Source organism: Lissotriton helveticus, chromosome 4_1 (assembly GCF_964261635.1).
Source record: "Lissotriton helveticus chromosome 4_1, aLisHel1.1, whole genome shotgun sequence".
Classification (NCBI taxonomy): domain Eukaryota; kingdom Metazoa; phylum Chordata; class Amphibia; order Caudata; family Salamandridae; genus Lissotriton; species Lissotriton helveticus.
This window is the reverse complement of record NC_136063.1, coordinates 1,631,294,908-1,631,314,752: the sequence shown is the minus strand read 5'-3', so window position 1 is coordinate 1,631,314,752 and position 19,845 is coordinate 1,631,294,908. Positions and strand designations below refer to the sequence as shown.

At 48.6% G+C, this 19,845-nt stretch overlaps 1 protein-coding gene across 4 annotated transcripts in view; it reads left to right on the top strand.

The window, feature by feature from the left end:
• GOLGA4 (golgin A4) overlaps nt 1–19,845 on the top strand; it is a 717,645-nt gene that overhangs the window by 618,848 nt on the left and 78,952 nt on the right. For all 4 annotated transcript variants that reach the window (XM_078688271.1, XM_078688272.1, XM_078688270.1 and 1 more), the window contains one exon: nt 2,797–2,900. In XM_078688271.1, the coding sequence (XP_078544397.1) occupies nt 2,797–2,900 (104 nt within the window). The remainder of the gene's footprint in view (nt 1–2,796; nt 2,901–19,845) is intronic.

Sequence of the window (19,845 nt, the reverse complement as noted above, 5' to 3'; positions counted from 1 at the left end):
ACAGCAGTGCACCATGTAGGGACTATCCAATCATAACACATATTAGGACCCATTTCATTAGATTTGACATAAAACAAATTGTTAGATGACAATTGCTTGGTAGAGGTCACATTCACTTGACCTTTATAAGTCACTGGTTTAACATCACCACATGAGTTTTTAATTTTAGGGCCAATTTTGTTAATGAAATACAAATGAGATACAACGTTGCCTGCTATTTTCCTAATGTGAACTTGGTATTTTAGATATTGACAAACAAATCCTACTCAGAAGGTATCAGTGACAGGATTGGGAGACTGCAGTGGTTACTGAAGACCTTTGAAACTAGTGGAGCATATGTACCTGTCTTCAATTCCACCGGTGGGGAGAAACTAGCAAATCTGTATACATTCAGAGGGGCTTTCTCCACAATAATACTGTGCTGTCATTGGTGCATCTAAAAAGAATTGATGATTTAAGGGCACTTATAAAATATTCCAGTACCTGCACAGTATGTTGCACAAGCCTGACTTCCACAGGGTACTGTGATATTATCTTTTGCAAGAACATGTTGGGAGTATGGTGTCACAACCTCTCAGAGGATTATATTAAGAACAATATTTGTTGCGCATATATCTCCAACTTACATTACACTGATTGTAGCCCGCAAACACTGCTTGATGTCACTGAAGGAACAGACCAACTCAGACCCTTAAAAGTCGAGTATGTTGGCTTGATAATCATTAACAGTAATGCATTTTGTTTGATGAGACTAGGAGCCAGATGTACGAAGATTAGGAATAGTGATTTCATAATTCTGATGTCCTGCAAATCGCAATTAGGAAATCGCTATTCTTAATGTATGAAATGCTTATGAGTTTATTAGTGATTACTAGTGGGTCACAAATAAACCTACCTCATGCATATTAATGAGGTAGGTCGCAATTTGCGACCCGCTAGGATACACTGCCATCACAGAGATCGTTGCCTGCTGGGGTCACCAGACCACCATGTCTTTGATTGCTTTTAAATATTTTTTTTAATGCAGTCAGTTTTTTTAAAATGAAAACAGGATGCATTTAAAAAGCATAACATTAAATGTGTAAGTTTCATTCTCTAAGAGTAGGCAATGGTCCATGTGATCACTGTCTGCTCTTAAAAATATTTTTTTAACATTCTCTAAGGGAAAGGGCTGAAGGGTCCCCTTCCCATTTACAAATGGGTTACCACGACTTTTAAAATGATGGTAAACTACTACTTTTTGGCAACCGGAATTCGGTCGCAAAACAGTAATACATACCATGCAGATTCGGTATTTTGAAGGGACCACCAAAACACGCTCCTTCCAAATACCGAATCGAAAATGCAAATTGTGATTCAGTAACAAGTAACTAAATTGCATTTTCTAAATCTGAAAGTATTTTTCCGGTTGCAAACGGTCCGATTCACAGTTATTTTGACATGCCAGAAGGTATGGAAGGTATGGAAGAGTATGCATATGGTAGGTTTATGGCATCATTTTGGAGAAACACTGGTTCCCTTCTCTTGCAAATCACAGCAGGTTATGGTTGGGGCATAAGTTCCTTTTGAAGATGCAAGTGTGACTTGTGATGCAGAGACCGGTTACTGCTTGACTTGTTAGATGTTTATTGGTGATATAAATGATATCTAACCTGACCCTAGCATGATGAGCAACCAGCTGAGGCTGTTGATCATGGGATAGAAGCGGGGTCTCTTTTCATGAGTTCTCTTATCAACCTTTCTGCCCTGTTTTGCCCATTCTGGATGTGGTCAATTTGGTGTTTAGAGAGAGAGGTCTAAGAATTCAGAGGCCTTGTGAATACCATCTAATTAGAGTTAACAGGTAGGATTTCACATGTATAGTAATATCTTACGATAAGGAAAGAATTTCTCCTCAGTAAACTTTAAAGATATGGAAAAAATACAAAAAGAACATGCTTCAATTGAAGGACTTCATGTGCGCTTAAATATCAACAGTGATTTCAATATATTCTTTTGATATGGCGGGGAAGTGACTGGATTGTTTGACAGTAAAAAGTGGTATTTAGCCTGTGCAGGTTATATTCTGTATCATTAACCATTTTTGAGTAAGATTTGTGAAGAGATTTTTTCTGAATACATTTCTATGTAGAGGAAGATGTGAGGCGTTTTATTTTGCTGTTGTGATGCCAGGCTGCGAAGAACCAAAGAACCATCCATCACTTAGTTGATAGCAGTGTTTTTCTGTTGTTTTTCATCTTTTTCCCCATTACTACCAAAGTCTTAAATGGGTCAAGCAAGGTGAATAAAATATAGAGTATGTAAATCATGTTGGCATTTGCAGGGTCCACTGGCCATGAGAACAGCCTTCGAATGGTATGCTCCCAATAGACTGTTGATTTCGCCCTTTGGGAGCGTGATTACACCAAGATTTCGGAAAGCCACGTGGAGTGGGTGGGCCTTTTTGGTAGCTGCAGCCAAGCTGTGGAATACATTACCCCTCTGCATTGCTATTGTCACTTCGTACACTGTTTTTTTGCAAGAAACTTAAAACTTGGCTTTTCTCCCTTCTGTAATGGTTGGTCTGTTTTGTTTTCTATCCCTTTACAGCTAGTTCCTTTATTGCTAGTGCTTTGACACCCTTGGGTATAACGTGCTCTTCAAATCATAAATAACAAATATTAAAACACAACTTTTTTGACCCTTTATGGTTCTTTCATGCATGTCTATTTTGTTTTCACTCATCGTTCTTTATGTCCAGATTAAATGACTGTCCTGCCAAATTGTAAACATTTGTGTTCTCCCCTTTTTTATCAGAAGGGAGTCATCGCCAAACTGATGTGTCTGCTTTTGGAGAACCTACGGAATTTGAATATTTAAGGAAGGTGATGTATGAATACATGATGGGCAAGGAGACCAAGGTATATGTCATCTCGGACGCACATTATGCGCTATACAATTGTAACACCTTTTATCTTTGTTTTGCTGGTGTTAACACAGTGCTGGCTGTTAAGTATTTTTTCTTTCTTCAAAACAAACCTCACTGCTAGGGCTATTGGAAGTATAGATGAAAATTCCATAATGGAAAACCAAGTGACATCTTTCTAGTGCATTCTAAGCATTATTCTTATCAAATTTTATTTTTTTTTTGTTTTTTTTTTAGATTTCTAAAGCGCGTAGCTACCCTGGGGCGTCCCAGCGCTGACATACAATCTATTATTCCAGAGGGGGAGGGGGAGAGCTAGATTTATGGAAAGAGGGTCTTAAAACTAAGCTCCTGGTCTAGCCAGATCCCCAGGCTCTTGACTTCTGCCTTCGGGGTAGGAGGTGAGCCCATGCATAGAGGCCAAGAGAGGGACGTTGGGAGTTTGCGTGGGTTGCCTAGCAGTAGAATCTTGGATTTCTCTCCGTTTAACTTGAGGCGAGATTCGCACATCCAGCAATGGATGTTATTTAGGCAGTCCGCCAAGTTGTCCAGACTTTGACTTGAGTGGTTTAAAGATACCACCAATTGGGTGTCATCAGCATACATGACAGTTTTTATACCAAATGGGGTAATGACGTCCTCTAGGGGGGACATGTAGACATTAAAAAGCGTGGGGCTCAGGGAGGAGCCCTGAGGAACCCCACACTGAAGGGGGAACGTCTTGGACAGCACAGGTCCGTCTGACACCTGAAAGGTTCTCCCCTCCAGGAAGGATTTGATCCAGGACAGGGCGGTATCAGAAACTCCTGCCGAGCTGAGTCGGTGGAGAAGAATGGAGTGGTCCACCGTGTCGAAGGCGGCCTTAAGTCGAGGAGGATCACTGCCACTGATCCTCCTGCGTCTATGATGGTTCGTGCCTCTTCGACTACGGCAAGAAGTGCGGTATCGGTACCCTGCCCCGGTCTAAACCCTGTCTGGGAATGGCGCAGGAGATTGTTGGTCTCTAAAAAGAGAGACAGTTGGGAATTAACAATTCGTTCGGCGATTTTTCCCATGGCCGGGAGGAGAGAGATGGGTCTAAAGCTGGATAAGTCTTCAGGGTCCAGGTGAGGTTTTTTCAGCAGCGCCCTAACTGTCGCTTTTTTCCAGTTCTCTGGAACAGTGCCGGAGGCCAGAGAGTTATTAATCAGTTGGGTGAAGGGTGGCGTGATAGTATCGGCGACCAGTTTTAATTTGCTCAGCGGAGCAGGATCTGAAGGGGCCCCACTTTTCACTGATTGTAAGGTAGATAAAAACAGATCAGTAGTGACCATGGGGAAAGCTAGGAGGTGTGGGGTTTCTGCACTCTGAGAAGAGATGCTGGGAGGTTGGGAGGGGGTGGGGGGTGGGAGGGATTCCAAGATATTACTGATTTTTGTAGTGAAAAATTCTGCTATTTGATTGCATCTAGTACCAGATGGGTCTGGTGCAATGACAGGAACCGGGGTTTTTGTAAGGAGGCGCACAATGCGGTAGGTTTCTTTGGAGGAATTAGAAGCGGTCTGTATTGCTCTCTCGAAAAAAATTGTCTGTGCATTTTTTATACAGGATTTATAATGTTTTATCGCTGATCTGTATGCGTTTTTGCTTTCGTGTGCCCAGTCCCGTCTCCAGAGGCGCTCAAGTTTTTTACACTGTTTCCTAAGCAGGTGCAACTCTTGGGTAAACCATGGGGATTTAAGACTTCTTCTCTTACTGGGAAGGGGTTTGACGGGAAGGGTTGTATCCAGGGATTGAGCTATCCAGTCGCGTAGTTGCGTGTCTGCCTGGGATGGGTCGTCGTCTAAAGCTGGCAGGGTCTGAGCAAGTGTTTGAGCCCATACATTTGTGTCCAGTTTCTGCCAGGGACGGGATGGAGGTTGCTCCGGGGGAGTCTCCGGTATTTCTGCCGATAACTTAAGGTTAAAGGGGATAAGGAAATGATCTGACCAGGGCATAGGGGTAGGGGTGTTCACTATTAGCCTCGGAAGGTTTGAGAATATAGGGTCTAACATATGGCCCAAAGTGTGGGTTGCATGGCTGTTTTTTGAGTTAAGACCAAGAGAGGCTAGATCGTTTTTGAGATTGGCGGCTATTTTGTTGTTTAGATCGTCGAAGTGAAGGTTTAGGTCTCCCAGGACCGTAAAGTTGGGAGTTAGGCAGGCCAGAGAGGTGATGGTTTCTACTAGGGAATCGCAGAAGAGTCGTTGATATCCTGGGGGGCGAAAGACTAAAATCCCTGAGAGGGTTGTATCTGGTGGTAGGTGAATGGAAAAGTGGACGTTTTCACAGTCCTGGATTGGGCTGTCCTTGAAAGTGCAGGACAGGTGGTCACGGTAGATAATAGCTATCCCTCCCCCGGTACCAGAGGGTCTGTCCAGATGTTTTATAAGGTAACCTGGGGGGAGTGCTTGGGTGATGTCTGGGTCCGAGTTGACATTGAGCCACGTTTCAGTGAGGAAGAGAACCTCAATCTCTAAGGGCTGTAGAAGCATGTTGATTTCTACTTGATGTTTTGGGAGGGATCTACAGTTCAATAAGGCCATGTTGATCCGGCGGGGTTTCAGAGCGAGACGTGGTGAGTGTTTGTATGGGCACAGTGCACAGCGGGATTGTCCTTCATTTAACGGTGATGAGCTCTGACAGGGAGTCATTGCACCTCTTAAATTAAGGAGTGTTTCCCGGGTGTATCTCCGAGGGGATGGAGCACGAGCAGGGGTTCTGGGCTCGGTCTGGCTCGGTCTGGCGCGGACGGGCGCAGACGGGCTTGCCTTAGGCGCTCCCGCTGTGCCCGTCCGCTGCGCTTCCTGTGGATGCACATATTTTATGCCAGAGATAGGGAGGGGGCGTGGCCTAAAAAGGGGCGTGGCCTCCCTCGTGGCCGGTAATGGCGTCAGGGGGAGTGTTTGTGGGGGGCTGTGCAGCAGCGCTAAGATCCGCTGTGCTTTTGCCTATCCCAAATAAGCAGTGCTCTCCAAGTGATCTTCCTAGCTGGTGAGTTTAAAAAGCAAGTAATTTGTGACAATCAATTTTTAAAACAGTTCAATCAGGTTTTAAAAAGACAGAGTAGAAGGGATAGAAAGGCTCCCGGCTTCCGCCTCAGGAGATAGGGGTATCTAACAGTCGCTAGTAGTCAGCGGTGTTATATGCTCGGCGACGGGGGCGTGGCCTTAAAAAGGGCGTGGCCTCCCTCGCGACGGGGGGTGGCCTAAAAAGGGGCGTGGCCTCCCTCGTGCCAGGTAATGGCATCAGGGGGAGTGTTTGTGGGGGGCTGTGCAGCAGCGCTGAGATCCGCTGTGCTTTTGCCTATCCCAAATAAGCAGGGCTCTCCAAGTGATCTTCCTAGCTGGTGAGTTTAAAAAGCAAGTAATTTGTGACAATCAATTTTTAAAACAGTTCAATCAGGTTTTAAAAAGACAGAGTAGAAGGGATAGAAAGGCTCCCGGCTTCCGCCTCAGGAGATAGGGGTATCCATCACATGCACTACCCACGTGCACTTGGATCAGTTGCTTCACAGCACCAGAGCAAAAAGGAGTGGTGAACATGAATGCTGGTAAGGCAGACAAACCTTATGCATAACTGATGATAAATCTTGTTGCGTCTAAAAGGCAATGAGGACATTTTGGTGAACAGATCTTTCCTTTATTTCTGAACCTAAAAAGTTCTAGAAATTCTAAAAGGCGTAGGTGATGTTGGAAGTTCTGTGGTGTCTGGGCGGAAAGTTCAGTGGTCCTAGGTTGGCAGTATTCAAGTCTACACAGATTTCCTAGTATTGTGGAAATGTGCTTTTTAATGAGCCCACCGGTACAGGGGTCACCCTTCTCTGTCCACTGGTTTTTAGACTAACAAAATAGAGATTGGCACTGAAGCTGGAATTCAAAATAACAAGTGTATTCACTCATGAGTGGGACCATGTCCGTACAACACCCTCAATTGTTCCAGGAGGTAGTACATTAAAGTCACAGAACACAGGCCTTATATACAGCTTTTTCTGCACTGTAAGCATGTGGATACAAATAGAAGGTACAGGCCTACACAGGAATAGTTACCGACAAACATGGGCCGATGGGAAATCACTTAGTCAGCAAAGTGGGAGAGGGAGCAGGAGTACTTATGGCAGCACTAAGAGATTGACCGTTGAGTCTGAGACCAGGTGTTCTGGCAGCTACAAACTCTTTAGCAGGTATATTGCTTTTAGCTGAGTCAGGAAGTCAACATAAATAAATAAACAGCAGTTTGTGTAGTTCTTTCAGGGTTGCCATGTTAGGGTTGTATGTTTACAGGTTGAAAGGTTTGGTGGCTGCTACTTTATATAGTTTGAAGCTTGCTGGTCAAGTAGTGAGATAAACCACAATGTAGAGGAGAATTACATAGTCATGCCTTTATATAATAACTTATCTAACTAAGAATTCCTTCAGATGAAATTATATGAATACATTTAGGTCCCAAAATTGGGCGAGGCCATAAATTCAGTGTTACCAGTTTGACCTGATCCTTGAAAAACACATCAACAATCCCAATTTCTGTTTTTTTTTGTTTGATGAACACATTTTTATTGATTTTACAAAGAAAAACCAGCCAATCATCAAAGTTCTGTGACAGTGAAGGAATGCATACAATAATCTGGACAATCCACGGGACAATTGAGTACAAGACAAAAAAAGGATTGCATTCGTAAAAACCCCTGTCAAACTAAGCGAAGCTCCCCAACCACTTCCCCCAAACCCTACAGTATTTCTTTGGGCAGCCACGTGCTGCATACAATGTTTTTTCTTGTCCGGCACACCAGTCGACCCCCGCCTGCCACTTCCCCACAGTGCGAGGGTCAGGATTCTTCCATACAGAGGCTATGTCCCTCTTCGCCTCCACCATTGCTGTTGAATAAAACAACTTTTCGTGTCTGGACCCGTCCAACTCATCCGTGATGCCCAGGATCGCATGCTTCGGGTTGTGCGGAATCTCCCACCCCAGCACCTCAGTGAGCTCCTCCTCTATGTCTCCCCAAACGTTCGCAAGCTCGGACATCACACCACATGGAAAAAGTCGGCCGGCTCATGCGGAGGACAGCTGGAACCCCCGTGCGCTGCAGACGAGCTGGTGTCAAATAGGCCGCATGCAAAAAGTAAAGCTGTATCATGCGCAGTCTGGCTGAGGCCGTGACTGTCCTGGGTGCCATAAGGGCGTCGCACCAGTCTTCTTTTTCCAGGGGGCCTACCCATTCCTCCCATTTCGCAGCCGCTCAAGTGAGGTGGGGGTATTGTTAATGAGTGTTCGATAGATGCGGGAGACACTCCCCCCCTCCCCAGGTCCCCCAACATGATTTGTGCCTCGGGCGGGCTATGGTCCGGGAGACGAGTGCCAGTCGTGAGGTGCACCTAAAAGGCGTGACGCAGCTGCAAATATCTGTAAAATTATGAGTGATGTAAAGAGTATCTTCCCTGGAGGTTCCGAAAGGAGCGCATATGGTCACCCACCCAGACGTCGTCCAGCTGCGAGATACCTATCAGGCCCCAAGACCGGAAACCCTGCAGCCCACTGACTTCCCCGAGCTGTTCCCTTTCCACAAGGGCGTGCATTGGGTCAGAGTGCGTGTCCACTTGGTGTGGCGGCGCGCGGCCAGCCATGCCAGAAACGCCGAATGAGTCACATCGGGCAGGTGAGACGGGACGGGCGCCCCGTTACATCCTCGACTGGAGGGTGGACAAGCCCGACTCACTAAGCTCCAGCCTATAAGCTGGACAATTTCTGGGTTTTAAGGATGTTGAGACAGATGGGGTTAAAATCCTAGGAAGTCAGCTTAATGAACAGACAGAATGGCAGGCACTGCTGCACTCTGAAAAATACAGTTTTATTGCCATTTACAAGTTTATTTCTTGCTTCTCAGCTTTGGCATGACTTCAGACACTACGTGACTGGTAGTGTTGGTGAAGTAATACTGGTGACGTCTTATGCCCTACGAAGCGTGGTGTAAACAACATGCTGAATCTCATCAGCACATTTGCAATAAGATGGAAGCCCTCAATAACTTCTGAAATGTGTTGCACAAGAAGCCCCCTGAGCATCTGCCTTAAAAAGTTGACTTCAGAAGAAGACGTACAAAGAATAATTCTCTTGAGTAGAAAGATTTCAAATACTCCCACGCAATCTCTGAAACACTGAGCTAGTTTTTTAGCCTGCTTAGGCTTCCTGGTATGCAGTAATCCAGTTTTCAGGTTATGTCATAAATTTCAATTGCCTCACCTTAGCAAATATAATTTATTTTCCTTTTGTTATGTAAGAATTCAGTGCTCAATTAATGTCAGTTGATCCTCTTTCCACTTTCCTACCTCAAGGAATAGTTCCTCTGATTTACCCAATAGTTTGACTCGCCTTTTGGAGATTTAATTCTTTCTTTAATGAGACATGTAATGTTGGTTATATCTACATAGGTTGTACTGGAAGTTGATCTTTGTGCTCTACACCAGCTCCCCGACTGTTCATAAAATCTGTGGGCTAAATATCATGGTGTGCTAGTGAAGCACATTCACAAATAGGAATGATTACAAAGAAATATTAGACCAGTATGAGCCTTATTATTGGTTCATTGATTTCAGCCACCTAGTAGCCTCTCCCAAATGATGACTGTCATCAAGTTACGTTTGTGCAGAAATGGTGATTTTCACAGTATCAGAGGTCATAAAACTATATTTCACTAAAGACACGGAGAGTAATATTACTTGTACGCATCGTTTATTACTGCTTTTACCATGCAGGAATTTTTTGGGAATTTCACCAGTGAGGAGCAAGAGCAGAAATAGAATTCGATTTTAAGAATGTGTGACAGCAAGATTATTCCACATTGTCTTAACATTTTATACCCTTAACTCTTTCTGACACCTAATATCTGATAAGCAAGGGAAAAATGTTTGCTATGTTAAATCCCTCATGTTTGATGCTTCACAGTGCTCTACTTCTATGAAATATACTTGTTATTGTTGCACAAGCCTTCATTGTGGTCGATGTCCCACTGAATCCTAAGTAAGGTTTCTACTTATATTTTGATCATTTATTGGCGTATTCACATTTTTCTGAATACTTAAATTGTGTCCCAAAAACATATCAGCATTGTCTTGTAAAGTAAAAAATAAAGTATTTTTTATTTTTCATCCCAATCTCTTTTCACTCTCCTGTCTTATTCCAAAAACATTGTAAAGTAAAGCAGTCTACAATTGGCTTCCCTAAAGCATTTTAGCCAAACAGTTTTTCTTAAAGGGACCACTTTTTTCACAACTAAAATGAAAAAGTAGTCATTAGGTCATGTATCAAGGATTTTCTAACAAACCTATTTATTTCTTAAGCCGGTACGTCTAAATTTTTCATTTATTCTCATGTTGTACTGTATTTTGTGATAGCAGGCCCCTTATTAAAAATACAGTTGGTGCTCTTTCTTGCATGAATGAGTTTTAACTTAGTTTTGGACCCATATATCCCTAAATAAATGGGGCATCCATGAAGTAAACATAAGCAGCCTACTCATAGTATACATTTAAATATGAGGAATGTCATACCTTAGTTGGCATTGAAGAGCTAGCTGGCTTTCCTTTGAGTTTAGGGAGATATTCCCACTTTGTGACTGAGCAAGATACATATAAGGCAGCCTTAAAAGGCAAGGAGAAATTAGCTGCGCTCATGGGGAGAGTTACATGTACTCTGATGCTAATATGCTAACTTTACACTGAGGCAGCATTTTTGTAATACTTTATTTGGGGTAAAAACATTCACATTGTACATTTGTCAATACAAACACAACCTCCTTAAGTATTTGAGTATCAAGACATGATATATCGATATGTATATCATGTGTGGCTGTAGATTCACCCGCTGTGCATACTCCTGCTATCTAATGTTGGACCTGAATGTGTACATCTTGTTTTTCTTCGAAGAAGTCTTTTAAGTTATGAGGTGTTTTGACTCTTTCTCTTGGAGGTAATGCGCATGGTCATCAACTCTATTGTTAATTGTTTCCTTCCGCCATCAGGTTCGGACATGTGCTTCTATGCTTTGGGGCGACATCGTTGCGATGCTCTCTTCGGTTCACATGGTTTCCTCTGTCGGTATTGTACTCCTGGTCCTCGCCCTTTGGGCCTACTCCTGTCTCTCTATTGTGTTTCTCCAACATGCCTCGATGGTGATGGAAAGGACGCCATTCTGCTACTGTTATCACTGCCTTTGAAATATCCTCAGACTGATCTCCATCAGGTCTGCACTCTGTGCCAGTCCTCAAAGACATCAAGGCTGCCTGCAACGCTTTGCCACTTCCACTCCAAAAAGACTCTTTGTGACCTGTCGACTCAAGATATCAAATAGGGGCGATGATGACACCCTGGGCCTTTTTGGTCCCAAGGGCATAGAAGGGGAACATCATACACTTCCATAGGCTGCAGCTGAAGAAGGTTTCTCACCCAAAGAAAGTTCTGCCTGCAACATGGAAATTGAGGACCTTATGCCAGCCCAGCAGTCTGTGAGCACGGCGCTCCCTCTCTATTCCGCGGATTAACTGGAGCAGCCGTCTGCCAAAAAGCACTTGGCCACTCTGGAGCACCAGAGGCACTCTTTCAAGCCGCCACTGCCTTCGGGCCAGTGTCGGCACGAATAAACCACTATGGACACCCCTCTCAGTTCCAGCTCAGCGCTGAAGAAGCCTTTGAGACCTACCGCTTCGGAGTCGGCTACTCTGACACTGGCACCAAGCCGATCCTCGGCAACGGCTTCATCTGCCTCAGCGCCGACCAGAAGCTCGGTACCAAAGGTACCCTTTGAGCCGAAGACATCGACTAGCAAAGCCAGCACTGTTGAGCCGATTCTCCATAAGCTGCAGGAGGGGCTTGACTCGAGGCAGAAACATCCGGTCATCCACCCCACATAGGCCGGATCCTTGCCCGTCCTGAGGGCCCTGCTGCTCCACCGTCGAAACGTCCGCTGTCCTTCAAGTAGGCCTTGGACATTTTGATTCTGACAAAACAACGCAAGAAAGCAGAAAAGGATACCACCCCCTTACCAGATACAGAACCCAGATACAGATACAGGGCCCTATTCCTTAGCCTTCCCCCTCCAAGCATTCTTCTCCAGGGGACACTCTTGACATCACACCTCAGGGGTCTCGGCACTCTGACATGTGGGGGTAATGACACTTTCGATACTCCTCCACAGGGTGACCCATGGGACTCCTACGATGTTGACCCACCAGGGGAAACCGATCCCAACCTTTACCCTGCCCGCCCCTCTCCTCCAGACAACTCTACATTCTGTCAGCAACTCATTGGTATGGCAGTCATCTTTCATAAGTGGGGATTCCACAATGAGGACTTCCTCTTTGAAACACTCTCCTCCACTCAGTACCTCATCATGCTTAAAGGCATGCTACGTCACACTCCTGACATTTTCAAATTCCCATTCTGAGCTAACATTATAAAGCCTAGGGTGAATAAAAAATAGAAGTTCGAGGCATGTGGGCTGCTGAATTCATATCTGTGCATAGATTACCGCCTAGTGTTGGGTCCGGATGATTGCACATTGTTGTCCTGGAAGAGTCTTCGAAGTATCACGAGATAGGTGGCTCCTCCTCTGGACTACAGTGCGCATGGGCATCCTCTCCATCCTCAGATTGTTTTTTCCCGCCATTGGGTTCGGATGTACTTCTGTTACTCGAAGTTCGGAAATATATATTTGTAACTTTTGAAAGGCCAAAAGGCCTTCGGGGCATCGGTATTGTATCTTCGATCGGTACCTATTACTTATTCCTGTTCTTTCTACTCAGGACGTCGAATCGGGCCGCGTGGCCTTCTCGACACCAGGGCCAATCGTCGATGGAACGAAGTGCTTTCAAGCGATGCCCCAACTGTAACTCTAAATACCCGCACATCGATAAACACCCAGTCTGAAATAAGTGTTTATCTCCTGAACACAACGAAGCCGACTGCTTAGCCTGTGCTCAATTTAGATCAAAAAAGACTCTTCGGGTTCGACGTGCAGCGCGACAAACAATGCAGAAGTCAGCGCCCGAGCCAGAGAACATCTTTGAAGACGACGAAGAGGTCGTCGAGCATGACGACTCAGATAAGCAGTCGGAGCAGGGGTCCGAACACGACTCCAACTACTGCGTCGATGAAGAGGAAGACATCATCGAGGTAGGGGACGACGAACCAGGCATGGGAGCCGTCGAGGACGACTCCAGTGAAGACACTGGGCCGACCGTGCGTACGGAGCCCAATATATTCGCAGGTTCAAATATAGAGGCTCAGGTCGAGGCATCGCCGGTAGGCCTTAGCCAAGATCAGCACGATGATTCCATAGCCCCGCAGTTAAGCCCGGCTACGAATATATTACAAGAGCCATCGGTACGACTTTCCGAAAAACTGGAAAAATCGAAACCGAAAGTGGTAGCTACCAAACAGAAACCGAAACTTATCGACATCCCATTCTTCAGACCCAAAATGGCGGATCCGTCGAAGCCGACCAAGCAAAGACAGGTCATCGACCCATCGAGCTCGCTTGTAAAGGTTGTCGAGGCCAGAGCCACTACTCCCACGTTCGCGGTTAAGCGGAAGGCAGTCGACCCAACGACATCGACGTCGACGCCTGGCAACGCTAAAAAAGGACTCGAACGGACAACGGTTATTGATCCGAAGTTACGCGTCGAACAACCGAAGCAGGTGCACGCAAAAACACTTAAGCCAAAGTCAAGTCTCGAGCCGAAGACCTCCGTCGAACCAAGGGACCACAGCATCGCTTCGAAGCAACATGCTCCAAAGTCGACACCAGGCCACAAACTGGTTATCGAACAACCAAAAACTATTGGATCGATAACCACGGCTCCAAAACACATCATACAGGCTACTAAAACGGTCCAACAACTAAAAGCTCTCGGACCGATAAAATTCGGACTCCCTCCGCATATCAAGCCACGGGCGCTCGAGAAACATAGCGGATTACAACCAAGCCAGCCGAAAAGGCCGAGATTGGGGGACGTAGCACCTGTACCAGAGGAACAGGATCTCTCAGCTGACGAACAGTCTAAACTGTATGTCGACCCTGACACTGGGAAGGTTAGCCTGTTGAAAAGGAAGATCAGGCCTGAAACTAACGTTGAGTCCTACAAAATACCTCTAAAGAAAAAAAGAGACACTTCAACTTCTCCAATGCTCTTTGAACCTATCGCACCATATGTGCAGCAAACGTATATGTACTCGCCCACACGCACGGATGACTATGGGGAGTATGAGGACAATGACCAATACAACTATCCAACAAATGCTGACCAGGACACACAAACTCAGCCATGGACTGACCCTGTGGATCCTGGAGATTCTCAAACAATTCCTGATAACACTGCATACCCTGTTAAAACATCGCCTACAGAGGACACAGCTACCTTTAACGCGCTAATAGAAAGAGCTGCATATAATCACCATGTGGAGATGCACGCAGATCCCGTTGATGAAGACTTCCTCTTTGACACTTTTAGCACCTCTGAAAAAAGCGTCAAAACATTGCCAATGCTAAAAGGGGTGCTTAAACATGCAGGGGACATATTCAAAGACACCACCAGGGCCCGGGTCATTAACCCTAGGATAGAAAGAAAATATAGACCAGCCCCGGTTGACCCTACATACATTAGGGGACATATGCCTTTGGACTCTCTAGTTGTCTCCAATGCACGTAAACGTGCTAATTCTCAAACATCTGGCGAAGCTCCACCTCCAGACAAAGAGTCCAAAATTCTGGAGGCATCGGGGAAAAAGGGTGGCTGCTCAAGCAGCTGACGTCTGGAAAATTGCAAACACGCAAGCCCTGTTAGCTAGATATGACAGGGCGCACTACGACACACTTGAACAAATCTTTCAACACCTACCTGACCTTTATAAAGAACAGGCAGAATTCCTGATACAGGAGGGCAAGCTAATATCTAATGCATCCATAAAATGTGCCTTAGATGCAGCAGACACAGCAGCCAGAGCTATCAACACCAGCGTCATGCTTAGACGACATGCATGGCTACGCATCTCCGCGTTTAAAAATGAGGTTCAAACAACTTTACTTAATCAACCCGTTAACCCAGACTTTTTATTTGGTCCTGATGTGGACACCATTCTGGACAAAATGAAAAAGGACACAGAGATGGCCAAGTCTATGGGTGCCCTGCAGTCACAGCAATATAGAGGCGGTTCCTTTCGTCGCTCCAGCAACAGAGGAGCTCTTAGAGGAGCCTCAACACAGCAAACCTCTTATAATAAAAGCAACACGCAACACACCTACAACAAAAACAATAGGGATGGATACCGTGGCAATAGCACCAAGGGTAGAGGACGAGGAAATAACAGCTCCAGGTCCTCCACCAACACCAAACAGTGACTTCTGTCACTGCCCCCAGACCATGTAACACCGGTCGGGGGAAGATTACAGCAGTTCCTTCACGTCTGGGAAAACATCACTACAGACAGGTGGGTGAGGCAAATTATCCAGCATGGCTATTGCCTAGAATTACTGTCCACACCGCCCAACATACCCCCAAGACAACGTCCTATGTCCGCAGAACACCTACACTTATTGCAGCAAGAGGTCATCAGCATGCTACAAAAAGGGGCCATAGAATTAGTACCCTTAGAACACCAGGGTACAGGGGTGTACTCTCTGTAGTTTCTAATCCCCAAAAAGGACGGCTCTCTCAGACCAATTTTAAATCTCAGGCCCCTAAACCAATACATCTTGTCAGAGCATTTCCACATGATCACTCTGCAGCAGGTGTTGACACTGTTGCGTCAAGGAGACTTCCTCGCAACATTGGACCTCAAAGACGCATATTTCCATATACCTATACACCCGGCACACAGGAAATACCTTAGGTTCACAATTCAAAACCAGCACTACCAATTCAAGGTCCTCCCATTTGGGGTAGCAACAGCCCCAAGGGTGTTCACCAAGTGCTTAGCAACAGTAGCTGCACACCTCAGAAGACAGCACATACATGTCTATCCATATGTGGACGACTGGCTAATACAAGCACAGTCAGCCCAGCAGTGTGCCAGCCACATGTCGCGCACAATTCACCTCCTGCACAACCTAGATTTCTCGCTGAACTACAACAAATCCCATCTCCAGCCTGCCCACGTCCAGCAGTATCGGGGAGCAACTATAGACACTCTGGCAGCAAAAGCACAACCAAATCCTGTTAGAATAAACAGCATCCAAATGCTCATCCAGAAGTTCAGGCCACAACACTCTCTCCCAGCCCGAGTGTTTAGGCATGATGGCCTCGTGCATCTTCATAGTCCCTCATGCCAGACTTCACATGCGTCCGCTGCAAGAGTGCCTAGCACGGCAGTGGAACCAGGCTCAGGGCCAATTAAACAACCTAATGTTGGTGACCAGTCGCGCATACAACTCTCTGCATTAGTGGAAACCACAAAACCTTTGCAAAGGACGACTGTTCCAGGAGCCTGTACCACAAATTGTGCTCACGACGGACGCATCCCTTATAGGGTGGGGAGCACATGATCTGAAAGAAACAGGTTAGTATTAGATTCCTTACCTTAGAATATCCCCAGGCGTCAGTCTGGATCCGGAAACTTTTGCGTAGCAGTACCCCTGCGCGTCGGTAGGCGTCGTCTGCAGGCGTCCCCTGCGGCTCCGCGTCGTCGGCGTCGTGCGCCGTGATGACGTCGCTGGAGTATATAGACGCCGCCTCCGCGCGCTGACGTCAGTTCTTCTTTTTTCCGCGCCAGTTAGCGCAGATCCGAAGAGCAGTACTCCGGTCCTTTGACCAAGTGTTTGTAAAACTTAATCTTTCTACGGTGCCGGTAGGATGCCTGGGTTTAAGAGCTGCGACGAGTGCGACCGCATGATGTCGGTCACCGACCACCATCGACTCTGCCTCCGGTGTCTGGGCGCGGACCACGACGTGGAGTCCTGCGTCGACTGTCGGGCCTTGACTGGAAAAGCTAGGCGGGAGCGGTCCCGCAAGCTTCTCGAGCTTCGAGTGTCGGCCCCGCGTCGAGAGCGGTCCCGGTCCGGTCGGAGGTCGAGGGAGCGGTCGAGGGAACGATCGCGGAGCCGCCATGGGCGCTCCGGGAGTCGCCACCATTCCTCCGGTTCGTCAGGTAAGCACAAGAAGTCGGGGCGTCGCCATCGCACCCCCGACTCCCCCCGACGCCCGCGTGATGCGGCCGGGGGCTCGGGTGGCCCCACCCCCGCGGGCCCGCGTGGGTCACCGACGCCGTCTACCCCATACCCGTCGGTCCCTGGGGAAGGCGCGTCGCGTGAGGAGATCGAGGCCTTCCTCATTGCTATGAGGGCGAGGTCTCCTCCGGCGGGGCCTACGGCGCCTGCGGGGCCGTCGGTCCCGTCTGGGGGCCCGAGCGGTTCGGGTGCTTCTGCCCCGACGCCGGCGGCGGCTCCGGTCCCGGCGCCGCTGGGTCCCTCAGGTTCGTCGCCGGCTGGTCTCCCGGCCTCTCCGGCGTCGGTTCCTTTGGGCCAACCCGTGGTACCGCCTCCGCGTGGTGCAGCGACTCCGCCGTCGGTTCCGGCCGGCGTCGGGTCCCCGACGCCGCGCGGCGCCACCCCCATTCCCTCCCCGACTCCGGACACGGAGTCGGACCGGCGTCGGCCGACGCCGGATTCGACGCCGATGGGGCCCGTTGACCCCGATGTCTATATCGTCGACCCAGAATATGGGTATGATGAGGATGAGTATGGAGAGGGTTGGGAGGGGTCTGAGGACCTTTTATCCCGTGCCTGCCAGTATGATGTGGACTGGATAGGTGATCTGGGTGATGCCAGTGGCCTGGACGAGTCGCCCAACCCTGGGTTTGTCTCCCCGTCCCCTGTGGCGTCTGAGGCAGGTGCTGCCTATTCAGTGGTCCTGATGAGGGCTGCCAAGGCCTTACACCTTGAGCTCCCCGTCGCGAAGGTCAAACCGAACATTTTGACCGAAGTATTTAAACCGCAGTCATGCCCCCAGGAGCCTCTGCTGCCGTTTAATGAGGCCCTGACGGATGTCCTTTTGGGCACCTGGTCCAGGCCCGCTTCCGGTGCACCGGTTGACCGGAATGTGGCAAGGCGTCACCGTCCATGCTCGGACGACCCTGCCTTTTTATCCACCCATCCCTCCCCGGAGAGTCTGGTGATCCAGGCCTCCACTTCGCAGTCCGCATTTCCGTCGGCTCCGCCCGATCGGGAATCAAAGCGGTATGACCAGTTTGGTAAAAAGGTCTTTTCCTCTTTGAGCGCTGGACTGCGGTCTTGTAATACCGCGTGCCTCTTGGGCCGCTACACCCACTCCCTGTGGGATACGGTCGAAGAGTGTTTGCCGCAATGCCCCCAGGAAGTGCGGGACAAGCTCACCCGGGCCTTGGTTGAAGGCCGGGATGCGGCGCGGTACTCGATCCGTTGTGGTCTGGACACGACCGACTCCCTGGGACGGGCCATGTCCACGACGGTGGCGATTCGTCGCCATGCTTGGCTGAGATCTGCCAACTTTTCGCCAGACGTCCAAAATACACTCATGGACATGCCATTTGATGGCAGTCGCCTGTTTGGTGACAAAGCGGACCACGCGTTGGAGCGCTTCAAGGACTCCAGGGTTACGGCCAAGTCCTTGGGTCTTTCGACCCAGCGCCAGCAGACGGGTTCGTTTCGCCCCTTTCGTGGCCAAGGGAGGGGCGGTCCCACACGTGCTGCCAGCCACGCGCCGCAGAACGCTCCCCAGCGCGGTGGCGGCCGTGGTTTCCGCCGTGGTGGCGGTAGAGGCCAGCGGCGTGGTCAGTCCACGCCTCCCTCCGCTGCTGCATCCAAGCCTTCCTAGTCCGAGCTTTCGGGCTCACGTGACGCCAGTGGGTGGCAGGGTTCGCCATCACCACTCCCGCTGGCGCGCGATAACATCGGACAGGTGGGTGCTGCAGCTCGTTCGAAGGGGCTATGCCCTCCCCTTCGAGTCCACTCCTCCAGCCATGCCACCGCAGAACCACCGTGTGTCGGGGGACCACTTGACACTTCTGCAGGAGGAAGTTATGGCCCTCTTGGCCAAGGGGGCCATCGAGCGCGTTCCTGGGCCAGAAGTAGGGTGTGGTTGCTACTCCCACTACTTTCTGGTACCCAAGAAGGACAAGGGAGGCCTGCGTCCTATCTTGGACCTGCGGAACGTCAACGGCTTCCTCCGGAAGGAGAAGTTCAAGATGTTGACTTTGGCTCAGGTCTTGGCTGCTCTAGACCCACAAGACTGGATGGTAGCGTTGGACTTGCAGGATGCGTATTTTCACATCCCCGTCCTGCCGGCCCACCGGCGTTACCTGCGGTTCACGGTAGGCCACGAGCACTTTCAGTTTATCGTGCTCCCATTCGGCCTTACCAGCGCCCCACGGGTGTTCACGAAAGTGATGGCGGTGGTCGCAGCTCATCTGCGCCGGTTAGGGGTTTCAGTCTTCCCCTACCTCGACGACTGGTTGTTGAAGGCGGGCTCGCCCCAGACAGTCGTCCACCACCTTCAGACGACGGCAGACCTCCTGCACGAGCTGGGGTTTTCCATCAATGTGCCGAAATCACACCTGTGTCCCTCTCAAAAGCTCCTTTTCATTGGAGCGGTTCTCGACTCGGCGCAGTTTCGGGTTTATCCCCCGGAACGGCGGGTCCGGGATATTCAGGCTCTGATTCCCATCTTTCAGCCGTTATCCCGGGTTTCGGTCAGGTTGACGCTGCGGCTTCTGGGGCTGATGGCCTCCTGCATCCTACTGGTGCATCACGCCAGGTGGCGGATGCGGGCTCTGCAGTGGGACCTGAAGTTTCAGTGGGCCCAGCATCAGGGCAACCTATCCGACCATGTCCTGATCTCGGAGGGCACTGCGAGACAGTTGCAGTGGTGGCTGACGGACCGCGATTGGGTCAGAGGCAGA